Source organism: Vombatus ursinus, unplaced genomic scaffold (assembly GCF_900497805.2).
Source record: "Vombatus ursinus unplaced genomic scaffold, bare-nosed wombat genome assembly UNPS02015175.1, whole genome shotgun sequence".
Taxonomy (NCBI): Eukaryota; Metazoa; Chordata; class Mammalia; order Diprotodontia; family Vombatidae; genus Vombatus; species Vombatus ursinus.
In genome coordinates this window covers 21,969,222-21,992,366 of record NW_020954953.1, presented here as the reverse complement: position 1 = coordinate 21,992,366, position 23,145 = coordinate 21,969,222, and the positions used below count along the sequence as shown (strand labels likewise).

Genomic DNA, 23,145 nt, shown 5'->3' with positions numbered 1-23,145 from the left:
TTCCAACAACTAAAAGTACTGGGGCAGTATAAAGGACAGAACTCTAGATCTAAAAGACTAAGGTCTGACTTTTGCCTTATTAGCCATATAATCCTGGGCAAGTCGTTTAACCTCTTCTAAACCTCAGTCTTGCCTTCTATAGACTGGAGAAATATTAGAATCAACCTAACAGGGCTGTTGTGAGGATCAGATTGGATCATTTATGTAAAGTACTTCACAAATTTTAAAGCATAATATAAAAGTCAGCGATTATTATTGGTGTTGTTCAATCTTAGATTACACTATAGGATGCTGCAAGAGCTTGAAATTATGGTGTTAATACTGAGTCATTTTCAGTCATGTCCAACTCTTTGTGTCCCTGTTTAGGGTTTTCCTGGCAAAGATACTAGAGTGGTTTGCCATTTCCTTCTCATTTTACAGATGAGGAAACTGAGGCAAACAGGATTAAGTGATTTGCCCAGGGTCACACAGCTAGTAAGTGTCTGAGACCAGATTTGAAAGCAGGTCTTCCTGACTCCAGGACTGGTGTTCTATCCACTGTGCCTCCTAGTTGTCAATTTCCATACTTTGAGTTAAAGGGGAAAAAATTAGGGGAATATATGAAAGGCTTATTTTTTCCTTGAATAATAGCCCAGAAAAAGCATCTATAATTTATTTGAGAGCATGGTATAGTCGGTAGAGAACTGCCCTCTGATTTTAGGATGTCCTGGTTTCAAATCCTGCCTCTGACACATGCTAGATATGCCATCAAGGGCAACTCACTTAACATTTCAGTGCCCCAAGCAGCTTTCTAACCCCGTAAGTTGCAAAATGTTGTTGACCTACATCACTGGAGAGAGTTTTCTCATCATAAGTTCTCTACATTGATGAAATCATGGGTTTGTACCAAAAAAGAGAAAAAAACTACCAACAGCAGTAACTAAAAATCAAAATACTTATAAGTAAGGGAGGAGGATTAAGAGAAGAAAACTCTCCCAATATAAAGAATAAGTGACATTGTTCTCAAATCTGGAGAGTCTGGGCTTGCCTGTGAATCAAAGTCATAATCTGCTTTTCTTAAAACATTTAAAAATAATTTTGTAAACGAATTTCAAATAAACACAGATGTGTATATATAGCCAAACACAGATACATCTACTGGCCACGAGCCACTGCATGAGTCATTAATTGCTTTGCATACTTTACTATGCTAACAATTTTCTATATACAATAGGGGCGATTACTAGCATAAGACCAATATGAATTGGGCTTATCTCATGCAGTCACTCTGCACACATCTATTCATCCAGCCCTCATCTTGTTCAGAGTTGTTGTTACCAAGAGATGGTTTCTGTGTAGTTGGAATAAATATGTTACATTGGACCTTATTTATTGTTGAATTGAGGAGCATCACCAAGACCGAGCCAACATTCGACTAAAAGGAGGACGGGGATTCATCTTTAAAAGATGCTCAGGTTTCTCCAGAACTTGATTTCTATTTATTAGAACACGGCCATCTTATAAGCACCAAATCCATCACACACAACGATCTGCTGGTTAACCAAAAAGTATTTACAAAAACTTACCTTCAGTTTTTCGCTTGGTCAAAGCAGCCCTATACACGGGCTGGCTCTGCCCCTGGGAGTTCATAGACTGCAAGGAGACCACATACACCGACTCAGAGGCTACCAAAAAAACAAAAAGACGTTTCTGCAACCCTTTTACCAACACAAATAGAAGGATTTGAAGGTGGAATCAAGCTCTGTTTCTATTTGTGTGAGAGGAAGCATCCTGTAGTGGCTAAGAAAGCAAGCCTCAAAGCCAGAAAGGTCCTGGGTACAGGTCCTGCCTATGACATATTGACTGTGTCACTTTGGGTAAGTCCCTTAACCACTCAGTGATCCAGGCAAATCTGAAAGGGGTTACAAGTTACAGAGAAGGTATAGATCTACACTGATAAAAGTTCCCTACCCTGGAAGTTCCCTATAGCAATGAAATCACAGATCCAGGCACTACCCTCTATTTATGCAGGTATTCCCACTTGTAAATGTAAATCCTTCCACTTCACTTCCTTCTATTCATTCTAGGGTCAGAGCATTATCTGTCTTCATTGTGTGCCCAAGATCTATGTAAGAATGAGATAACATGGTAAATTGCCAGTTCAATTGCATATCATGATCAGATTTGAACATAAGGAAGAGAAATCTTTCAATGGGGTGAAATACAAATAATGGAGCGACAGGGGCCTCAAGGACTAATTAGGAAATGATTTGGGCTTATCCCAGTGTGAAGGTAGTGGAAATGATCAGAAGGGAACATATTGATAGATATCACAGAGGAAGGTTTCACAAGATTAGACAAATGACTGCTTGTGGGACGTGAGGCAGACAAGAGAATACCATTGTTTCAACATGGGGGACAAGTGAATGATAATGCTATTAACAGACATAGAAAAGTTAAAAGAAGCAGATTAGTGAAAATATGGTAAGTTCTACCTTTGGGTACACTGATTCTGAGGTGCCAACAAGACATCCAGGGTGGACACATCTAGTAAATGGTCAGAAATGAGAGTCTGCAGCTCAGGGAGGGCTGGAAATCATCTGCATAGAAATTATAGTTGAAGCCATGGAAGTGGATGAGGATGATAATAGGGGAGTGGCTAGAGAGACAACAAAGGAGGGCCATGGACAAAACCTTAAGGAAAATCAATATTAAGGGATCAGGAAGAAATACCAGACAAGAAGAGAGAAGGTATGGTTCCAGAAGTGGAAGAAAATCAAGAGAGTGTGATATTCACAGAAACCAAAGAAGACAATAACAGAAAGAAAAAAGATGGCTAATAGCATCAAGTGCATCAGCATTTAGCACAGTGCCCAGCACATAGTAGGTGGTTCCTAAATGTTTATTGATCGACTGACTGAAATGCTACAAAGCAGAAGGATGAGAATGGAGAGATCATTGAATAAGGAGGTAGGTCACTGGTGATCTTTGAGGGACAATTTTTCAGTCTAGTGCTTGGGCCAGAGATCAGAGGCAAGGGCCTATAAAATGAATGAGTGGTAAGAATGTGAAAGCATCTTCTTTCTCAAAAAGTTTGATAGAGACTTGCCCTGCTAAGGAAAAAATGAATTCCTATTAGAAAAGCATCTTATGATAGGGTGGTTGCTTTTTAGAAGAAGGAAACAAATAAATATATACGAAACTAAAGGGAATTTATGAAGCCAAAATCATTTTTTGTTCTTTTTTTGTTGTTGTTGTTATCAAAATGTGATAAATATATATTTGGAGGGGGAAATGTGAGCAAGTATAGTCTGTGAAAAAAAATTAATTGGATAAGAAAAGAAAGATATTTTATTCAGTATAATTTTTATTGTTTAAAAGCATCTTAAGTTATTCCCATGACTGACTGTTTTTTGAAGTAAACTAGTTCCTGAGTAATAGAAGAAAGACCATCATACCATGATCAACCAGCATTGTGGTCATGCTGCAACTGGACTCACCTAGTTTTTTAATTTCATGTGCTCGTTCATCCCTTGTCAGAGGAACATAATTCATCTTCCTGCCACTTTCTCCATAGCCCAGTAGAAAACCCTGGGACCTCCGTGGACTCTTCACACCTGATGCACGTGGTGCTTTCCACTGAACAGAGAGCTTGTCATCTGAAGACCGGACTCGAACACGCAAAGGTTTGTTTGGCACTTCCTTTTCTTAAAAAAGAGACAAAACACAAAAATGTAGCATTTAAGTTTTGATAACACAGGTATGGTGTCTCTGCAAGCTTAGCCACAAAATTTTGGAGCTGTGTTTGCAGATAAACTCAATGAAAACATCAAGGAAAAACACTTGACAAGAAGGATAAGTGACATTGTCACTATCTTTCCCACCATAAATGTCAAACAGAATGGAGTAAATGAAAATTTCTGCTAGAAACCATGGACATTCTCAAATGTTCTATCTCTTTTTTTTTCCTTCTGCACCCTTCCCCTCCCCAAATTTAAGTCAAATAAGGACAATAGAGTATCATTTGAGAAGAGTGAAAGGTCAATGCAGAAGTACAGTACAGGCCTACCACACACTATTACTGTACATTAGAAATCCAACCCTATACAGAAAATGATGAGTTCTCTTGGCTTGTTATTACTTGGTTTCTGTCTTAATTATATTTGCCCACGTTCTTGAGCTTCTGACCTTCCAAGCAACACAACACAAATCCTTAACCATGCTGCCCTTAACAAATCTTCACCTTTTTCTTCTTTTTACTAAGTAAATATTTCTTAAGATACTCCTTAGATTGTTTACATTTTCTGAGTCATTCATCCCTGAAGCCAAAATTCAGTGCCTAAGTTCTTTTGGTTTCACACTAAACAAAACTGTCAAACTGGTAACACGCACATGGCACGAGCACATAACATCTACCCCACTTTGGACATGTTCTTACTTTAAGGATGAGGTTATGAGGCAGGTATTCACCAGGGCATCCCCTCCTCTATTCCCCACATTCCTCTACCCCACCTCGAGTTTCGCTTGATGTAATAAAATTGGAAAGTTTAGGAAAATGTAGCAGCATTTAGAGAAAAAATTGTGGGGTAGTGGATAGAAAACCAGCTTCAGGGTCAGAAGGACATGAGTTTGGGTCCCTCCCTTGACCAGTTTTACTACCCTGGGAAATTCTATAAGTTGCAGAGAAGGTATCAACCTGCATTAGTAAGGGGAGTTTCCTCACCCAAGAAGTGTCTATTCCATGGAAATCACAGGTCTAGCCCCTATCTAATCAATTTACACAGAAGTATAAATTTAAATTTGAATAAAATGTCCAAAATGATTTCTTTTTCTGCAAAAATTTACGGTGAAAAATACTCTAAATTAGCAGGTTTTCCCTCTCAAAATCAAATGCTGAATAAATAATTTTTTTTTCAAGATTTCCTTAAATCTTGGTTCCTTCAGATTTGTGGTATGTTGAGAAGCTTTTCATTTTGTTTGTTTTGAATCCAGTATTATATAATGCAGTTTTAATTCTATTTAATGTATAAATATATTATTTCTATTATATATATATATAATTTAATTAATTATACTCCTGGAATATGCTCTCCCCTCACCACTGCCCCTTGGAAACCTTTGTTTCCTTTCACATTCAGCCCATCCCCTCAAGGATTAATGCCTTCCCCTCTAATGTACTTGTATCTGTTTTGTATATACTTATATGTATGCATTATTGTCTCCATCATTAAAATGCCACCTCCTTGAAGACCAAAAAAAAAAAAAAAAAAGGTCAAACTGAGGAAAAATCTTCAATTGAGTTAACATCAAGGAATTCGTCCATGAGAACAAAAACAATGTAATCAGCAATAGCTAACCTTCAAAACACAACAGATACAACATCTAATGAAAATCATCCCTTAAAAAGTCCTAACAGCCAGCAACTAATGGAGGAGAATATAGATGAGTGTTTTAGAGAATGTTGTCCAAAGGGTGGATGTGTTAACCACATTCCTAGAGGGCTACATAGAGAATCTAATGCATGCAAATTAGCAAATGAAGGTTATATAACTCCTTTTCAGTTACAGAATCTTTTCACTGTGATGTTAATTATTTAAAATTCTAATTCCCTAAAAAATGAGTGATTCTGTTGGTGTTCCATATGTTCTCTGCCAACATAGTTCCTGACCTCTTTAAACCTCAATAGGCAGTTTTCATGATTAGCTTTGACCAAAATAATTCATCAACCTTCTGGGGATGAGATTTTCCACACTGAACTAAACTGGTTTTTGAATGAATGATAACACAGTCTGTTACTGCACCTTACTCAAAACCTTCTCTGTGTTCTAGAAGGCAATTAATTAACATTTCATAAAATAATATAGTCTTATGGCTGGCCAAACTGAGACACCTGGTGTCGCAAATAGAATAAATAATAATAGCAAATAATAGCATTTTTATAGTACTTTAAGATTTGCAAAGAACTTTACAAATATTATCTTACTTTAGCCTTACAACAGCTGGGGTGGGGTGGGATGGTAAGTGCCATTATCATCCCTATTTTTTTGCAGATGAGGAAACTGAGGCACAAAAAGGTTAAATGACTTGCTCAGAATCAGGCAGCTAGTAACTGGCTGAAGCTGGATTTGAACTCAGGACATCCTCACTCTAATGCTGTAGCCACTGGTTCTGCAAGGCGGCTCATTAGTGTTCTAGACCTCTGACCAAAATAGCCTCATTGGAATAAAAAAGCTGGTGGTATTCAGTTGTAGTTTTAAGAACTAGCTCTGAAAAATGGTAAATACAAAAAGTAATACTTAAAAAAATACAATTTCCAAAAGAAAATTAATTTAGAAAGTACTCACTCTTCCAACTCATCAAAGATGCCATTTGCACAGATGAATAATCAGATGAATTTCCATACTGACAATTCTTGTTTCATACTAATAATAAGCATTGTATACAAGCAGATGTTTTAGACAGTCTAGAGGGTCCAAGAAGAAGTCAACTGCCAAGTCTTATTGAGTTTCTGAGCTCCTAGCTGGGTGACTTTGGCAGGAAGAAAACTTCCAATCAAGCAAAGTTTGACCTCAACAAGAAATGGCATTCCTTTCCACTGCAATTACTATGAAGAAATTCTTGGGAGATAGAAGGTGTAAGTGACAACACAGAACAACCAGAAAGCTTCTTTTAAAAAAAAAAAACTAATGTAGTTTTGGGCAAAGAGCAGCTTGCTTGTTCTCATGGAAAATGAGGGCTTGATTGGATGCTCTCGAAAAGATTCCTCCCAGCTCTGTATCCATGATCCTGCGCCACAGCGTCATGTGAAATGAAAGAGGGATGTTGATGGAGATTTTTTTTGTTTAATAATGGGAAGAATTTGGAGGATATTAATAATAACAAAGAAAGTAACTACCTTTACTTTTCCAGGGACTATTTTGTTATCTGTTAGGAAAATCTTTCATATTTTTAGGAATCTGATGCGCACTTTACACTTAGATATTTATGTTGGTATAAAAGGACTGAGATGCTGTGGAGAAAGTGGAGTTAGGAAGACCTGAGTTCAAATCCAGCCTCAGACACTTATCTGTGTGACCTTGGGAAAAGTCACTCCGTCTGCCTCGATTTCCTCATCTGTAAAATTTGGATAATAATAGCACCTATCTCCCAAGGCTGTTATGAGGTCAAATGAGGTAATATTTGTAAAGTGCTGTGCAACCTTAAAGCTCTATATAAATGTTTATTATTATTATTATTGTATCCCTCCACAGGGATTATTTACCTAGAATTATTTACAAAAAGATGAACCAATCAACAAATATTTATTGTGTCACTATGTACCAGATACTACACTAGGCAACATGGACTACAAAGACAAAAATGAAACAGAAATAAAGACAGTGGATTCTTCAAACTATTGGTTCCTGGAAAAGTTCTAGAATAGAGAAATGCTAGAATTATTAAATAGATGGTTTATGTGTACTTAGAAAAAGAAGCAAGTTAACATGGGTTCTTTAAGAACAAGTCATGTCAGACTTATCTAATTTTCTAGACAAGATTTTTTAAACTGTTGAAGACATTAGGCAGATGTATGGCAGAATTCAAAAAAATATGAAAAAAATCTCTCATGTATCCTATTTGTGGACAAACAGATAAAAAATGAACTAAATAACAGTATAGTCATGTGGTTTCAGAACTGATTGAATAACCAGACTCTCAGGGTGTTGATTAAGAAATCAATGTCAACAGGAATGGAAGTTTCTAGTGGTTTGCTAAGGGGCTCAGTGCTTAGCCCTGTTCTATTCAGCATTTTTATCAATGACTTTATTTAATGACGTGTTTGTCAAAATTGTAATTGTTAGGAAACTGGGATGAGTAACTAGTATACTGGATGACAAAATTAGGATCCAAAGATTTCAATAGGTGAGAATAATGTGTTGGAAAAATACAACAAAATGTAATCACTGTAATGTCCAGCACTTATATTTAAACAAAAATCTATTGCACAAGTACCCTTTGGGGAAGATGGCTAGAAAGCAATTCATGTGAAAAAGAAGTTGGGGGTTTAGTGGACTACAAAGCAAAGATGAGTCAACAGTGTGACGTGGTAAGCAAAAAAAGCCAATGCCAATAGAAATATTGTATCCACAATGAGTTAGGCAATAGTCCTAGAGCAGTCTAACCTATACAGACCACATCTGAAGCAATGTGGTAGAATGGAAAGAATACTGGCTCTCGAGTCAGGAAGATTGGAATTCAAATCCCATCACTTACTGCGTGACTATGGACTCAACCTCCCTGGACCTCATGGCTTCTGAGGCCCCTTCTTCCTCTAGTTCTATGATCCGATGCGCCATGTTGTATTCAATTGTTAGAGCCACAATTGAAGAAGTATACCAATAATCGCAAAACATGATATACAGAGATCACCTTAAAAGAACCAAAAATATTTAGTCTACCAGCTTGGGCAGGAATAGGTATTGGACATGAGACTTCACTGGTATATGAACTTCCCAAATGAGGAAATTCCCTTGACTAATACAGGTCGATATCTTCTCTATAACATGGTTTTAGTGTCTTAGGGAGCAATGAGAAGCAAAAAGACACACAGCCAGCATGCATTAGAGGCAGAATTTGAATCCAGGTCTTCTGACTCTAAGGCCAGTTTTCTAGCCACTATACTACCCAGTCACACAAGACAACCACACTACTACACTAAGACCATACTAGTGGCTTTCTTCATTGCAATATCAAGTTAAATTTTGTGAAGAGTCAGGATCAGAAAGTAAGAATAAAGCAGGTCTTAATAGCTCTCATTATGCAAAGGACATAGTATCTCCTCTAGGAATAACAGCATCTCCAAGGTGGAAGGAAGCCCAGAAAGCCCTAGAAGCCAAGTAGTTCAAACTCTACATGAAAAAGGATTTCTTCTATAATATCCCAAATATCTAGCCTACCCTGGACATACTTAAGAAAACTATTCGCCTGCTATGCTGCAGATACCAATCCTCTTTTAATTCAACCTAAAATCACATTTGATTTTTGGGATGTCATGTCATCCTGTTGACTCATACTCACACTGAGATAGCAGTCTTGGAAAACCCCCAAATATTTTTAGATGAAATGCTTACAAGGTTAATTTTTTTAAAAACATGTGTACAACAGATAAGGTGCTCCCTGGGTCTACCATAGCATAATTTCCTGCATGTCAAAGATCCAGGATGTTTTGATCATCTCTGAATCTGCTCCACTGCCGTGCACAGAATAAACATTTAATAAACATTTTTGAGTAAATGGATGATCAATACATCCATCCACATGGAAACAGAACAGCTTCTTTCCAGGACACTGACCTTTAACTGTCTTCTCTAATAAGAATTATTATTCAATCTATTCAATGGGTCATTGATTTAAAAAAAAAACTACTTAAATGAAACTTTTAGCAACTTAACAACTATCGCAATTTCCAGCCTTTGTATTTTAAATATCAAACTGCATTTTGTTATTTCAGAATTCTTTCTAAATTTTTTAAATTATTTTCTTTTAGTGGTTTCTAAATTACATAAAACTGCAAACACCTTTTATGTTTTACTTTTTCATCATTTTTAATCTACGTGGACACTGAAGGAAACTTGATCCACGTGTTTCAAATTTGTTGACAGTTAAATCATTTAAGTGTTTTCTCTAAGTACTATTTAATATCCCCACAAAAGCTCCTATATCTTTCTAATAAATCTCTAAGTCTTTTATCTTGAAAACAGGAAGTCACAAATGCCAAGAGTAATCAAACTCAAATCCACAAGTGCATTTTTAACTTCACGAAACAGACTTTTCTCAGTCTTTCACAATATAACACAATCAGATCAAGTGAGTTTTATTCAGAACTGGATTTACAAGAGCAATCCTAAGGTCACCATATACTGTCCATTAAGCAAGCCAACTAGGTGAAACCTTTTCCAGACAGTCATCCGTCATTAAAAAAAAAAAGCCAAGTGGAATTATAACCCAACTTCTTACCATTTTGTACTAGATCAGACAAGCAAATTTCAGGATATTCTGAGGTTTTAGAAATCAAGATAACAATCACTGGCATTTATGCAGCATTCTAAGATTTGCAAAGGGCTTTATACAGATTATCACCTTTGATCACAACAATCCTGTGAGGTAGGTATCATTATTATTATCTTCATTTTAAGAAAAGAAAATCAAGGCTCAGAAAGGTTAAATAATATGCCCAGAGTTGCACATTAATAGATAAATCATACTCTACAGTGTAAGTGTCCTTGCCTACACGATCTCCCCATCTGCTAGTGCCTCTCCCTTCCCCAGTGTTGTATTTACTTTGGGTATTTACTTTTGTTGTGCATCTTTTTATCCTAGATAGCATGTAAGTTTCTTCTAGATAGAATGTAGGGAAAGGACTGTTTCTTTTCTGTCTTTTTGTTCCTAAGAGAGCTGGCACCCACTAGGCCCTTAATAAATGCTTGGTGATGATTGTGATGGTGGTGGGGTAGTTGAGTCGTTTCAGTCATGTCATGGGTCGGTTTTTTTTTTTTTTGCAAAGATACTGGAGTGGTTTGCCATTTCCTTCTCCAGTTCATTTTGCTGATGAGGAAACTGAGGCAAACAGGGTTAAATGACTTGCCTAGAGTCACACAACTAGTAAAGTGTCTGATTAGTTGATTTGAAAAAAGATCGTGATGGCCATTAGAGTGAAAATGTTGATTAAAGTGAAAATGTTTCCAAATATGGCAGTTTTCACTCTTCTTTTCCTACTGTGAATTGAAAACTGCTTTAATAATTCATCATGACTAACAAGTATCTATTGAGCACCTATTCTGTGTAGCGCAATATATTTTGCATACATAAATGAAGTCACAAAGGTTTTCAATCTGCCCATCAAATACCCTTGGCCTTCATCAAAGTTCCCAGAATCCTCTCCTTCCTTAGTAAGCAGAGGAGGAATTCAGTCATTTGCCCTATAGCTAACAATCCTGGGCAACATATTTCCCTGGGACAGCACCATTTCTGCTGCCACAGACTGGTCTGACCTGCTGCTTGTGATACGAGCCCAACTGTCCCTAGAGCTCACTATATTCTAAAAAACAAACAAAAAACCTAGAAGTTATCTTTTCATTGGCCTTCTTCATCTATCTCCCATTCCATAGACCTCCCCTAATCTTCCACCCTCCATGACAGAGCCATGCAAATGAAGATATTAATGTATATTTTTGTGTGATTAAGTATGAAAAAGATGAAGGGAGGAGAAGTGGGACAGAGAAGGAAGGGAAAAGTAAAAAGGAAAGAAAAGGTCTATGAGAGCGAGGTTGTAGAAGAATGAGTGAGAATCAAAATGTGAACTGAAAAGTCCTAGGAGAGAATCAAAGCTTTGGCTCCACCTGGATATTTGTGAGGGGGGTTGTTTAGAGGACTTGGAGTAAAATCCTGATTCTGCTATCCATCTCCTATGACTCGGGAAAGTCCTTTAACCTCGCTGAGGCTCGGTTTCCTCACCTGCAAAATGAGAGAGTTGGAATAGATGATCCCAACTGTCTCCTTCGGCACTAAACATTACAATCCTGTAACTTAGTTATAAATCGAGTAAGGATTTAGAAAGAAATTGAGCTACAAATTGGCTTTTGGGAGGACAGAATGGTTTGAAAAAAGCATAGACAAATGATAAATAGGACAGATGTAGTATGGAGTCCCCAAAGAATAGGTAGCTTAGGAACTACCAGGATATTTCAAAGTCTTCTCAGGTAGACCTCCAAGCTGGTTGCCTCTGTGATACTCACCATAGTATCTTACTTACCTCTCTGAAATTTGATAGAATTTTTTTTTTAATAAGGAGCAAAGTTGGCCAACTTTTCCTCGCTCCACTTAGGGACTTTGCTGTCATCAGAGCTTACACACCCAGAAGTTTCATGAAAACCACTCTCATAACCATTAGTTACCATGTGGCTTTGGGAAAATTAAAAGTAGCTCTTTCCCTCTTACCAAAAGACTGAAGATACCTGATAAATATATAATGGCCTAGCATGAGATATCTGGAAGGAAGAAGAAATCGTCGGAGTCTGCTCCCTCATACCAGCTAGGGGTACTATAAACATGGCGGCCCAAGCTTATCATCAATCCTATTCTTATTCATCTCTATGGAGAGACTTCACATCTTTTTGGACTAGTCTCCCTCCTTGGTCAATTTGTGTTTTTCATTGAATCTATTTAGCACTAAAAGTTCTCAGATCCTACAGAATTTATGGAACACATTGGAAAGAATGCTGTCTTTGATGTTAGAAGACCAGGGTTCCACTTCAATTTCTGCCAATGATACTTGTATCATCTTACAAGTTTCTTAATTTCTCTGGGTCTCAGTTTCCTTACCTATCAAATGCACGCACTTTCCCATAATCTGATATTTTTAAAGCTGATGCCAAATAAGTGTGCATTAAGAGAAGCATGCTGCCTGGAACCAGGGAGAAGGAGAAAATCCCATTGTTTTCTGCCCTGATCAGGTCACATCTAGAGTACTGGATTCTAGGTGCCACATTTTAGGAAGGATATTGACAAATGACTGTGAGTCAGAGGAGGAAGACTGGGAGAGTACCAGGACCAAAAACACCATCATAAAAGTTTTTAATAGCTTACCAATCAACCAACATTTACCTCAATGCCTACTGTGTACTAGGTGTTGTGCCAAGTGACTTGGGGATCAGAAGATGCAGCTGCTTTGAGTATTTACAAGGTTTTCACATGGAAGGATGTGATTTGTTCTGTATGGTGCCAGAGGACAGATCCGGGAGCAGTGGGTAGGAGATACAGAGAGACAGATTTCAGTTTGGTTTAAAGAAAAAGTTCCTAGCAATTCATGTTGTTCAAAAGTTGAATGGACTGCAACAAGATGAAGTCAGGTCCACAACACTGAAGATCTCTGAGTGGAGTTCAGATGACCACTTGCCAGGTATGTCGTAAAAGGGATTCTTGTTCAAGTATGGGTTGGACTAGATGACTTCTGAGATCAGTGAGTCAACAAGAATCTGTTAAGTGTTTAACATGTGCCAAGAACTGTGCTAAACACTAGAGACACAAAGAAATGCAAAACAAAAAACTCACAGAACCTGCCCTCACGAAAACATACATTCTAAAGGGGGAGAGGCAACAGGTAAATAACTAAGTATACAGAATATATAAAATACATATATATGCATATAAGTTGAGAGAGAAAAACAGGGGAAGAGGAGAGAGAGAGAGAGAAAGAGAGGACAAAGGTAATCCTATAGATGGAGGCATTGTGGCAAGGTAAAGAAAAAATTCCCTTCCAACCCTGAGACTCTGAAATATCCATTGCTTCGTCAGTGAGGATACTCCCTCCCGCTAACACCAATTACAGTCCCATATATGCCTTCTCCTCCTACATACAATTCTTGCCTATGTTTTCCCACAAATTCTCTAGACTGAATCTATGCAATGCATTGGAGGTCTTCCTTGTGTTATTTTATCCCCTCAGGGTTATAATGTATAGCTCAAGTTCACTTGCTTTTCCAGTCATTCATATTCATCTCACAAGTTGCATGCTTATGCCCTACCCCCACCCCACCCCACGTAAAATCAATCAACAAACACATTAAGCACCCAGTAGACTGTAAACCCCTAAACAGCCTCCAGTAGAGAGGGCAATGTAGACAATGGAAAGTGTTCTATGTATTTGGAGTCATAGTAAAATACAGTCTACCTTGCTATGAGGAAGTAACGTAATTTTAACCATTGACAATGTCTATGTTTTTTATCTCTGCTAACTAAATATAAAGATCATAAGTCATACATATGTCAACAAATAAAATCTAATAAAAACTGAAAACAAGGGTAAAAAAAATTCTAAGAAATAAGGTTTTTCTTAGATGCCCTTTTCGAATTCTTTTGGTCCTTATATAAGAAGACATGCTAATCCACATAGTTACAATTTAGAATTGCCAATGGTGATTTTCCCCTTCTCCCGAACGTCAAAACCCTCAAACGGTCTCCAGACAGAAAACCTTTGGCCTCCAACAATGGCTGACCTAGTCAAAGGTATCAGGTTTTGTTAAACTACTGTAGGTCTCACTGTGGCATGAAGTCAAAGTCGGCTATATGCTGTTTTATTTGATGGCCACACAAGCAGAGATGATGAATCTGGTTCAGAGGCAGTTGCTTCATTTCTTAGTTAACCATTCCACAGCTAGGCCTCTCACCCACTTGGGAGAGGCATACTAATTACTGGCTGAAATAAGCCTGTAGATTGGCATCAGAAAAAGAGGAATCTTTCACAATTGCCTACCCCCTGGGAATTCAGAAAAAGCAAAATCTGTAGTCATATACACATACGTAAATGTATAATATAACAAACTGCTGTGATGAAATACCACAAAATGTTGGTTTAAACCATGCTGTAGGAGAAAGCTACTAAATGTTTCCTTTTCCAGGCAACTCAATCATTTCTGAATCCTTTCCATATGGCTTTTCTGTGAAGTCTAGAAGCTGCAGCTCCAAGTCCACTGCTACAATACATAGAAATTGGATTAAATATGAACAAACTCTCAAAGAAACCCTTAACAACTTACTCTTGTATTATCCATAGGAACAGACTCCAGAATTCTTCAGAGTTTATTCTATCGAAATTGACTAGGAGTTTCCGAAATTCATATTTAGATAAAGAGATCTAACCTCAGGAAACACAGAGAATAAGGAAGAGGAATAAGAAAAAAACCTTTTTTTCCATGTTACAGATTGTTGAACATCATTCCTAAGGGGGATCGTAGGGTTTAGAGGTAAAAGAAACCTTAAAATTCAGCTAGACCAACCTCCACATTTTACTAAGGAGGAAACTGTGACCCAGAGAATTTAAATGACCAATTCAACACCACTCAAAAATTAAATAGCAGAACTTAGATTTGAACCTATTTCCTCTAGCCACTGCAACATTATTCTTTTCTTAGTTCCATATGTATCATTCATAATGAAAAGTATAATTATTTCAAACAGAATAGAAGAAAGATAGAAAGTTGGGGTTGGAAAATACCCTAAAAAGTGAGCAGAAACTGGAGGAAAAATTTGCAGTGACCATAATGCTATAAAGGAAAAAGAATTTGAAAAACTAAAGAATGCTGATCAATGCAATGACTAGTCATAACTCCAGAAGACTGATGATGAACCTATGCTTCCCTTCATTTCTTGGCAGAGATACAGTTGACAAGAGGTTCAGAATGAGATATATACTCTCAGACATATCAGATGTATGAATTTGCTTTGACTGACTATACGTATTTGTTACAAGGGAAAACATTTATTTTTGGAGGGGGGAGGGAGAGTATTGCATAGGAGAAGAGGGCAGTGGGTATAATAAAGAAAAAAAATAAAAGAAAGTGTGTCAACGAAGCATCAAAATATAGAGAAGAAATTAGAAAAAAACTCAGAAGGGGACACAGAAAAGCAAGGTGGGTTTGATAAGATCATGTTCTAGAATTTTCCAGAAATGAACACAACAAACTGTATATAAGTTGTTTCATATACAATCCTTTTTACATTTTCTGTACATTGAAATAGTCATCTTTAAAATGTTTAAATGCCTTGGCAGTCATCTTTCTAATCCTTTCATTTTAGAGATGAACAAACAAATTCACTGTGTCTTGCCGCCCATACAGCTAGCTAGTTAGCAGCAAAGCCAGGCTCGGAGCACGGGTGTTGTGATTGCCAGTAGAACTCACTCTCTCCACTGCAATGTGTTGTCTGCTTCTAGTCTATCAGATATTTATATGCAGTGAAAAATGAATATTAATGGAATACATCAGCTTTGCCCTTCCTCAGAACCAGAAAAAAACAATATACATAATAACTAAAAAGTGTAAATAGAAAAAACAGCAGCAGCAAAAAAAAAAAAAGAAAAAATAATGCTGTGAAATTATAATTACCAAGTTTGGCCCAGAAGAAGAGATTTAGGGAGATCAAAGAAGAGTTTGCTTTTGTAAATCATATTTCTAATCACATTTATGTTAAGCATTATTTTCATATAGTAAGCTGTGGTAATTTGGCTTAAAACCACACAGCTAATAAGTTTCCTGATCCATACAATTTCCCAATTTGTTTTAATGCCAAATAGGTGTGGAACACTGTATATAGGATCAAAGTTGTTTGATGTGTTGGTTAGTTTAGCTGAAATGCTTTTTCTTTCTCTCCTTTTTTTTATTTTTATTTTTTAAATTTTTTTGTGAGGCAATTGGGGTTAAATGACTTGCCCAGGGTCATACAGGTAGTAAGTGTCAAGTGTCTGGTCTGAGACCAGATTTGAACTCAGGTCCTCTTGATGCCAGTGCCGGTGCTCTATCCGCTGTGCCATCTAGCCGCCCGCCCCCCCCTTTTTCTCTTTTTTAATCATTCTCATAGGGATTGCTTCCTAGGAAGGGAAAGAGAAAGAGATGCTGGGAAATGATGATATAATGACAAAAGGTACCAATTAAATAAGTATAATTTTTTTTAACGTTCTTCCTCTTCTAAATTCCTACAGTGATACCTCATTGTGGTTCAGAAGTAACCATAGGCAAAGGCACATATCTGGTACTGGCTAGATTGTAGGTCTGTTTTCTGGGAAACAGCCTGGCTAATTCAGAGCCTGAGACGAGAAAGGGCAGCTTGGTGGTGCATTGGGAGAATGCCAAGCCAGCAGTCAGGAGGACCTGAGTTCAAATCTGGCCTCAGACACTTCCTGGCTGTGTGACCCTGGGCAAATCAATTGACCCTGTTTGCCTCAGTTTCCTCATCTGTCAAATGAACTGGAGAAGGAGATGGCAAACCTCTCCAGTATCTTTGCCAAGAAAACCCCAAATGGGGTAACAGAATGTCAAAGGTGACTGAAACAACACAACAATGAGACTAGAAAGCTGTTCATCCAGTGATGATGTTTCTCAGCCACAGTCACTTCCCAAGATGATCTAGTGCCTCATGCAGGGGGTCATGAGCTGTGTCGGTGAATGGGGGGTTTCAGTGATAAAAAGCATGGGTGCTTGAAGTACCTAAGTATAAGGCCTATCTTTCTGTGAGCAAAGCGAAATGCAGGGAACTCATTTAAGCTCCGAGTTTTCCAATCCTATACCTGCTGCATTTCTCTTTTAAAACTCCACAAATTTAAATTAATAAGCTGTTGAGTAAATACTTGTAGAGAACAGCGCTCAATATACTACATATTTCAATGAAATATTTGTGGAAAGAACAAAAATATTTTAGTGGGAGAGTCCATTTCTCATTTTTCCACAGATATTTCCTATGAAAGGTGGGCCAGCTAAAACAGTGACAGTTTGGTGAACCTCTGGCTTCTCCTATTTCTCTCTGTCCTTTCTTTTCCACTACAGCAGTAATGGCTTACAGTAATGCTAAAGAGCTTTGAAGGCTGTAAAATGAATACTTTTCTGAACTGATTATGCGTTAGGTCTAGTTCATAAAATGTATTTCACAGGCTGCATTTTTGCCCTACTAAGAAACTAGATCATCTGATAGAGAAGCAGTTCATCTCAGAGCAGGATTTTGTGCTTTAACTCTCCATGTGAAAGCATCATCCCACTAGCGTATTTTTCACCTACTTTCATGGTACAAATTCTCAAATTACATTTTAATAACTTTGTAATATATGAGCTAGTGAAAATCACTTTTAAAAGTCTAAAACACCTTAACACAAGATGTAATAGAAATTGTAAATACTTCTCTTCCGTCAGAAAAATGAGCACAAAGACTTGTTTTACCCTCAACCCATGACTACCAAGAGAAGAAGCCCTGGGGATTTTGAATAATGCTAGCCACTGGTCTCAAACAAACACACAAACCTGAGGGACTACTTAGTGGGCTGAGGCTAGGAGAGGATTTGAGAGCCCCACAGAGCCCTTAGGTTTGTGAGAGGTGCTCATATGAGCTGTAGGCACAGTGCCCAAGCACTGGAGGTGAGGAGAGGACATTAGACAATTGAATTTACTCTTACCCAAGCTAGTATCAAAGAGAGAACCACACTTGGAATGTGAGAAGGGCCATGTGTTTCTGATCATTGGACAAACTTTAGTCAGGCCAAAAATTGTCAGGATCTACATAGTGTAAGGGAGAAATGCAGTGCAGGTCCCCTGTTTGGCACTGTATTAGAACTGGATACAAGAAAAACAAATGTCTCGAGCTAGGACAATGGCGCTCAGAGGAAACCCCTTCAGCTAAAGGACGGGTCTCTGGAAGGAGTCTTTACTTGTAGAACATTGTTAAATGGGAGCTGTAGAAGTGGGAAATGTAGAGGGTACTTGTAGAGAGCTACAGGTGGAATCCTGCATCCTGGGCCATCTCCAGTTGTCCTGATCTATACCTTGCCAATGGACCCAGATGGCTCTGGAGAAAGTGAGGCTGGTGACTTTGCACAGCCCTCCCTCACTTAAATCTAATTCACTTATAAGTCACGGCATCATCTTCCTGATGTCACGGTCCTCTTTGAGAACAAAGGACAAACCACAACAAGGTGGAATCAATCAATCAATCAATATTTATTAAGCACCTATTATGTGCCAAGCACTGTGCTATATTCTGGAATGACGATGAACTTCTGACTGAGAGTTGTGTAAAAGAGCATTGAGCATCTTATGCAAAGAACTGCAGGCAAAGCAAGGTAACAGAATTGTGATGGGAGTCTGTAATATTGTTGTCATTGTTGTTGTTCAGTTGTGTCTAACTCTCCCTGGCCCCATTTGGGGTTTTCTTGTCAAAGACACTGGAGTGGTTTGCCGTTTCCTTCTCCAGCTCATTTGACAGATGGGGAAACTGAGGTAAACAGTGCTAAGTGACTTGCCCAGGGTCACAGAGCTAGTAAGTGTCTGAGGCCAGATTTAAATTCAGGAAGAGGAGTCATCTTGACTCTAAATCTGGCACTCAATCCACTATGATGAAGCACATCCAAATGTACCACCTGCGGGGGGTTTTGAAAAACTTCAACAAGACATATAATGAGAGCTTACACTAGACGAAACACCTACGGGAGACCTGCCCAGGTCATTGCTATAATTAAGTCACTGGAGCTATATGATCTCCTGAGGAAAGGTCACCCATTGACATTATTTTTGATGAGAGTTATTTGTTTTTATCCTACTATAAATAAAACTTTCCCCCCTTTTTTTGAACCTGATGAACCATGTAATTGCAAGGAGAGTTAGTGACAATATACTAAGTGGTGACAGATAGTGAAGTTCCCAAATTATCTGGGTAAAGGTAAGAAGCTAGAGAAATGAGAAATTCCCCAAAGTACAAAAGAGTTCTTCAGCTCATGTGAGAATCTCCGATATAAGAGTTAGACAAGAAAAAGCATCGCTATTATTACACAATGTTGGTGTTCTTCTTCCTTGACAATCTTGAACTCAAGTTGAACAGTACCCAAGAAATCAGGCCCATGAGAGTAAATCCCTATCTGTGGAACCCTCAAGGACGACCTAACAAGGCAATAAAGAATGACTTAATAAATGAAGTTGTAAATATTTGTTATAAGGCATATATGGATTTTAGCTAGTGTCGTTTAGGCAAGACAGAGTAAATTATAAAGACAAATTCTAGGCTATAAAGAGGGAGACATTTTCCCTACTTCATTAATTTACACTATTATATAGAAAGGAATTAAATTGGAGAAATGGGAGAATTGATTTAAACCATTGGTTTATAGGCTTATTACCTGATTCAGAAATTCCATTCCTTATAGTATGTATGAAAACGATCCTCTCTCTCTCTCTCTCTCTCTCTCTCCATATACACACACACACACACATACATATAGGTACACACGAACACATATATGCACATGGACATTCATGTATGTATATAATGTATGTGTTTATTATGCATTATGTCATATTGGATAGGGGTTAGTCTTGGATTTGGGAAAACCTGGGTTCAGGTCCGTTCTCTGATACATACTGGCTATGTGACTAGAGAAGTCATTTAGCCTTCCTATGCCCCCAGGAAACTCCCTAATTCTAAAAGTCACAGGAATTGTGGATCTGCATCAGTGGAGGGAGTTTACATAATTGGATGATCTCTACAAAGATGAAATAACAAGTGTACATCATTCATATATGTCTGTGTACGTATCTTGGGCAGCTAGGTGACTCAGTGGACTTAGAATCAGGAAGACTCATCTTCTAGAGTTCAAATCCAGCCTCAGACACTGACTAGTTGTGTGACCCTGGGCATGTCACTTAGCCTTCTTTGCCTCAGTTTCCTTGTCTGTAAAATAAGCTGGAGAAGGAAATGGCAAACCACTCTAGTATCTTTGCTAAGAAAACCCCAAAATGGGGTCACAGAGAGTCAGACATGACCAAAATGACTCAACATCAATGTATGTGTATACACAAAATCCCAGAATCACAAAATCTGAGCCCTGGAAGGGACCCCATCTAGTGCAACCCACACCAAAGATGAATCACTCTTATGGCTAACCTGGCAGATAGTCATCTGGTCTTTACCACAAATGAAAGGGAAGTCACCACTTCTTGAGGCAGCCAATTCTGCTTTGGAAAGTTCTAATTGTTAGAAAGATTTTTCCAGACGTTAAGCCTAAATTTTCTTCTTTGCAACGTCTACTTATTGCTCCTGGCCCTGTCCTCTGAAGCCAAACAAAACAAGTCTGATTCCTCTTCCATGACAGTACTTCATATACTTGAAGACAGCAATTATCCATTCTCCCCCCACCCCACCCCACCCCACCAACATTCTCTCCTCCAGGCTAAACATTCCATGTTCCTTCAACTACTTTTTATATAACGTGAACTAAACTCTTTTCACCGTTGGGGCTGAATTCCTCTGGATACTTTCCATTTTAACAACATCCTTTTAAAACTGTGGCACCTAAAACTGATCATCATGCTCCAGATGTGGTCTGATGAGAGTAAAGAGAAATACTCACCTCCTTATTCCTGGAAGCTACGTCTCTCAGTGACAGGGTAAGATTGCATTAGCTTTGGGGGCAGCCACATTATATTGGATTTTTCAGTTCCGCTAACACATGTGTATGTTAATATGTGTGTATGTGCAAACTTCCTAGCACTTAAAGATTATACAAAAATGCCTCAGGAGTTAGTGATAATACTACAGACCTTCAAGTAGAAATGGATAATCACTAGTCGAACATAATAGCAATTACAATTAGTAAATAGTAAATGCTTGTTGAATTGAGGATATTCTATAGAATATTCCTATCTCAAATAGAGTGATGGACTAGATGACCTTTGAGGTCATTTCTAACCCTGAAATGCTATGATTCTCTATGTATGTTTTAATCCCCCACTATAGTTGTCAAATGTACCTTATAGTTTGTACCTAGCAGAAACCTGTAAACGTGACAAATATCAGTGAGGCCAGTAACTTTCACCAAGATGCATTAAGCCAAACATACATAGACAGTAAAGAGTTTGGCTAACATATATTGTGATTCCCATTAAATACTGTGATAAAATAAGGTTTTATCCTGACATCAACTCTACATAAGAGGCATGAACTAAACAAAATCCATTTGATATTTTCATTTGTGCACACTGTAGATTTAAAAAATGTGTCACTTTTGTCTTTCTATCCTCAACACCCAGCAGAGCACATACATGAGAGGTACCTAATAAAAACTTGTTGAATTGAATTCATGATCAGGTTGATGATATTAACAGTGATGATGCTGGTGGAGATGCCTAACTCTGTGCCTAACAGAACAGGAGCAAAAAAGACAAAGGAGTCACTGTGGACAAAATAAATATCATACTGTAGTTTTAATATAACTACCCAAAAAGGAGAGAATAAGATGTATAAACCAAAATACACAGTGAAATTCTATCATACCCACATTTAATATATGTAAATTTATCTCTAGGTACTGGGCAAAGAGAGAGAGAGAGAGAGCAAAGGAGAAAGAAAAATGATATATAAAAACTGTAAGCAATTAGCTAGCTGTCCTGCTCATTGCCATTCCACTCAATGGTATATGTCCAAGAGTCAGTCAGATGTGAAGATGTAGACTGGTCTCCAAGCTTGCTGCTGCCTCTTTCTTAGCATGCCTCACCTCATTTGCGGAAGGAGAAGCTGGGGAATGGAGTGGTAGGGGATAGAGGCTCAGCAGTGACTTCCAGTCAAAGTTCAGTCTGCAGCCCAACCCAATTATAGGCAATCCATAGATTCAGATCAGACCTGTGGAGCTGGCTTTTCTACAATGTTTCAAGATGCCAGAGGCTTTTCATCTTAGAAATCTATTCCAGAGAGAGGGTCATTTTGACTTTGTGGAAGTTAAAGGATTTTCACCTTGCCATCTGACTTTAGAATCTACCTCCGGGGCAGCTAGGTGGCACCGGCCCTGGATTCAGGAGGACCTGACTTCAAATACAGCCTCAGACACATAACACTTATTAGCTGTGTGACCCTGGGCAAGTCACTTAACCCCATTGCCTAGCCAAAAAAAAAAAAATCTACCTCCAGATAAGATGAGATTCTAGGGCAGTCAAAAGGAATCCTCAAGTAATCCTGCCACTAAATTTAGTATCAATCCAACCTTTAGTACAGAGTACAGTGTTCATTTTGAGGCTCTACAATTTGAGACACATTGAAGCCTTGAAGAATTATAAGAACAAAGAAACATTTAACAGGATAAAATACCCCACAATCCAGAGCTGGCCTTAGAGTTCAGCCATTTTATAGAAGAGCAGTACTCTGAGGTCACGAGGTGTATACTTAAAGACTCAGAGATTATTAAATCTGGAAGGAACCTTGAAGATTATATAATTCCACCTCCTCATTTCACTGATAAATAAACTAAGCCCCAAAGACTTTCCACCATATTCCTATAGCTGATGAGTGGCAGAAGTAAAACTTAAAACCACATCTCTTGGTTCTAAATCCAGGGCTGGAGATTCTGGTCCCATCCCTACCACCACTACTAACTCTAAAGTGTTCTGGTACAATGTGTCTCATTCTCCTACTGCATGCCATGAAATGATTCTCAGTTGTATGCTGCTATCCCATTACCCTTCCCCTATAACCCCAGAACTCTGAAAGTCCGAGGCTCTCCCCTACCCGTGAGTCAGTAAAACCTGTGAAATTCTCCTCTCAGTTCTGCCTTCACTTCCCACAGCTGAAGCAACTCTTACTGGTATGTGTCCATGCCTGTAAGACTGG

At 38.2% G+C, this 23,145-nt stretch overlaps 1 protein-coding gene across 1 annotated transcript in view; it reads right to left on the bottom strand.

Moving 5' to 3' along the window:
* The window catches only part of LOC114031535 (fibronectin type III domain-containing protein 1-like), a 121,883-nt gene that overhangs the window by 52,832 nt on the left and 45,906 nt on the right, over window positions 1–23,145 (bottom strand). Inside the window, exons 5-6 of the mRNA XM_027846670.1 lie at window positions 3,480–3,686; window positions 1,566–1,664 (exon numbers count right to left, since the gene is read on the bottom strand). Coding sequence (XP_027702471.1) covers window positions 1,566–1,664; window positions 3,480–3,686 — 306 coding nt within the window. The remainder of the gene's footprint in view (window positions 1–1,565; window positions 1,665–3,479; window positions 3,687–23,145) is intronic.